Raw genomic sequence first — 3,856 nt, 5'->3', positions numbered from 1 at the left:
TCAAGTACTGTATTCGAGTTTAATGTGAGGTACTTGTACTTTACTTGAGTATTTCCATTTATGCTGCTTCATGCTTACACTCCACTATATTTCAGAGGGAAATATTGTATTTTCTACTCCAGGGACCCCCAGGGGTCCTTGAGGGGGTTCCAGGGGATTCCCAGCAAAAAGGAAAATAATTTATTGTTACTATAATTCCATCCAAGTAACACAATGACAGAATGTATGACTGTTTTGGCCATGGGTTTCATACACTTTCTGCAATTTGTGTCAGTTTAGGGGTCTTTGATAGTTTCTACTCCACTACATTTATCTGACAGCTTTAGTTACTTTTCAGATGAAGATTTGACACAATGGATAATATAACAAGCTTTTAAAATACAACACATTGTTAAAGATGTAACCAGTAGTTTCCAACCTTTTTGGTTTTTGACGTCTTACATAACTTGTTTTTTTCTTCTTTCCTCTCCCACTAATCATCTCACGACCCCTCACATTTATCCGGAGACCCTTTGGTGGGGCCTTGACCCCTTGGTTGGGAACCACTTTACTAAACTTAAACACTGATGCTTCAGTATTAATAATCTAATTATTTCATATAATAATATATCAGTCAGAGGGCCCAAACCACTACTTTCACTGCAATACTTTAACTACATTTTGCTGCTGATATTTATGTACTTTTACTTAAGTAGGATTTTTCATGCAGGACTTTTACTTGTAATGGAGTATTTTTACATTGCTGTATTTGTACTTTTACTTCAGTTAAGGATCCGAGTACTTCTTCCATCACTGGCTCAAACAAAAATATTGTTGATAGCTGAGCTTCACCACTTGTTCGTTGAAACAAAAGGGCACAATTTACAGAAAAAAATAACATGTAAATTTGTTTTGACTCTAAACTGAGTGAGAATAGGTGATGCAACCTTTGCACTTTGAGCAGCAAGTCATTTTTTTGTCAGCCTCATTAGTGATAAAAAATAACTATACAACAACAACAACAAAAAAGCTGTAATATAATAAAAATGTTCCCTAAAAAGTTAAAGTTCTGCATTCAAAGTTTTGCTTAAATTTACAATATATATATCAAGTATGAACATTGGTGGAATAAAGTATTCAGATATAAGACAAATCAATCTAATAAAGAAATCAAACCAAACACGATCCATGTAGTCTTTATTATTATTATTTATACCTGTAACATAAACCATTACCCTGTTCTCAACTTTAGTGCTTTCTTTGCAGCAAATACAAATACAAGATCCTTCATTTGAATCAAAAGACATTCATGATGGCAAAATGCAGCTTTACATATTGACACTTTAGACATTGCAACAGATCACAGTATTTTACTCGAGTGTATTTAAATAGTAAGTATTGCCACTTCACAGACATTTAAAAGTGAATGTAACTTCAGGTGCTGTTTTTAAAATGAAAGCAAATACCTGGAAAAGGTCACCAGGTTATTTGACTTTTCTGTTTACATGAATAACCACTGACAGACAAGTTTCGTCTTTACATAAGGGCTCGAGAAGGAAGTGACTGACAGATTAACACAACTAATCTCTTTGACAACACGGACAAAAGAACACTTATATAAAAAGTGCACTTCAGTGTCAGTTTTACAAGTAATACTTTTCTCTCTCTGGAAGGAGAAATATATAGTGTCATGGTAAAATATTTACTCATTTACTAGTAACAGCTTTAAAAAATATTTTAAAAGTGTAACTTACAGTAAAATAGCACACGTTTTCTTTACCATCTAGCGTCACATTTGGGTCTTCGTAGGTCCAACAAAACATGAGCTAATTATTGCTTAGAATATAATTAACAAATAAAAAGTAGTGCATATGCAACACAATAAAATTTAAGCTAACATGCCAGTGGACATGCAGCTGAAAACTATGTTTTTTGTGTGCATTTTGATCAAGAATAAAAAGTTGTTGGTGGACTTTGGACACTCACATTTGGCTTCGCCAGTGTTGTTAACATCCTGAACCCCTCCCTTGACATTTTGAGCGATGCGTTACGAACATTTAAAGTGGTAAGATAGTGACGGGAGGGGCGAAGGGTTTAGGTCGCGCACTATCTTGTTCAGGCTGGAGATCTTCTCTTCCAGTAGGTAGTTCTTCTTCTCCGCTATTTTCTGCCGCTGCTCGGTTATCTCCAGAGCCTTCAGCAGCTGGCTGTTCTCCACGTACAGGTCTTTGATCAGCACGTCCGCTTTGCCATTCTTGTGCAGCTGGAAAAAAGTCAGAGAAATTCAGTGATTAAGACTTTTTATAATTCAAATTTAAGTCTTATTAGGTGTAAGTTACTAGTCGCTGGATGTTAAATTAAGTGGCCAAAGTTTTAGCTTGTGTCAGTTTAGAAACAGTTTGTCTGACAAGTTTATTTCTTAACTGTACTTATCTTGGCCATAATTGTTTAATAAACACATTTAAGGGATACTTATCAGACTGTTTATATGAAGCATTTTTGCTATTAGTGAAAACAAAAGTTCAATTAGGAAAGCAGACCTCAGTTATCCTGCCACGTTTCACTTCAGTGGCGCTCGCTGTCATGTTCCAACTCTTTGTTTTGTTGGCATTCAGAAAGTTGATCTTCCTCCAAGAGAGGGAAACCTTGACCCACTTCTCAAAAGAAGGGAAACTCATTGGAGCTACACTTTACTTTCCCCTAAGAGCCTGAATAATGAGTTGATATTTCATTATGATGTTTAGTTGGGATGGTTCCCCATTTACCTCTTTTAAAGAGATAATTTATGTATATTGTTTTAAAGGACGGGGTCACAATTTTTCAAGTCTGTCTTAAAACAACAGTCAGGTCCCCAAATGAATGTTTTTCTTGCTGTAATCATTCCTCCTGTTCATGCTGGCCATGAAGAGACCCTTTCATAATGCACTTTTAATATAAGTGATGGAGGCCAAAGTCCACAAACCTCCTTCTGTACAAAAATATATTTAAATTAGTTTTAAGCTAATGTGAAGCTTCAGCTGTCCAAATTAGTCAAATCAAGTCAGTATCTTTCACAGTAGTGCCAAATTCCCTCTTTTTGTTACAGGAAAACACTGTTTGATGAGACACAATGAGGGATTTTTTTAAAAAAAAATTTTTAAACCAAAAAGACAAATTGTGGAAGATACTCACTTTATTTGACTGACTCAGACGGCTGAGGCCTCATATTATCTTCAGATAAACCTCTAAATACATTGAAACCACATTTAGAATGGATCTTCTAAAAGGTCAGTTTGAAATGGACAAATGACTATAGCAAAAATTGATTATTTTTGCTTGTTTGATATTCAGTAATTATTTGATAATGATTTTTTTTTTTTAAAATGTTGATGTAGTATTTGTTGTTTTGAAATGATTTTTTTTCAAATGATCATCATTTTCATACACACCTGTCCTTCAGTCCTTCAGGAGGTGCATTAGATACTTACCATAAATCACAACTTCAACAAAACAACTCCATACTTTTTTCTTTACTAAGTTCCATGATTTTAACACCTTCGAAAATCTTTCAAAAGCCATCGTGTGATTTGTTTTGGGTGAGTATTTTTTTTACCTTTAGTTGTTTTTATTCTTCAGGTGATTATGTGCTTTTTGAACTGACCTGGTCTTTAAGCTGAGCGACCTTCTCTTTGAGCAGCAGCTTGACGTTATGCAGCGACAGTTCAATTTCCCTCATACGCTCCTCCATATTCTTCATCTTCCTCTCCTTTTCATCCTGGTGAGAAGACAGCGAAGGATATCATCAAATTGCTTCAAATGCAATAAAATGATGAATGAGAATTTGATTTTTTTTTTTTTTTTTTTTTTTTAAGCTTTTGAACTGGTGTAAACTAAAAAT

General features: G+C 34.6%; 1 protein-coding gene across 3 annotated transcripts in view; it reads right to left on the bottom strand.

Annotated features, from left to right (window-relative positions):
• Positions 1-1,159: 1,159 nt before the first annotated feature.
• nin (ninein (GSK3B interacting protein)) overlaps positions 1,160-3,856 on the bottom strand; it is a 28,647-nt gene continuing 25,950 nt past the window's right edge. For all 3 annotated transcript variants that reach the window (XM_044374254.1, XM_044374253.1, XM_044374255.1), the window contains 2 exons: positions 3,620-3,733; positions 1,160-2,242 (listed from right to left, as the gene is read on the bottom strand). In XM_044374254.1, coding sequence (XP_044230189.1) covers positions 2,027-2,242; positions 3,620-3,733 — 330 coding nt within the window. In that variant the 3' untranslated portion in view covers positions 1,160-2,026. The remainder of the gene's footprint in view (positions 2,243-3,619; positions 3,734-3,856) is intronic.

This window comes from Thunnus albacares, chromosome 15 (assembly GCF_914725855.1).
Source record: "Thunnus albacares chromosome 15, fThuAlb1.1, whole genome shotgun sequence".
NCBI classification, from domain to species: Eukaryota; Metazoa; Chordata; class Actinopteri; order Scombriformes; family Scombridae; genus Thunnus; species Thunnus albacares.
This window is presented reverse-complemented; position numbering and strand designations above follow the sequence as displayed.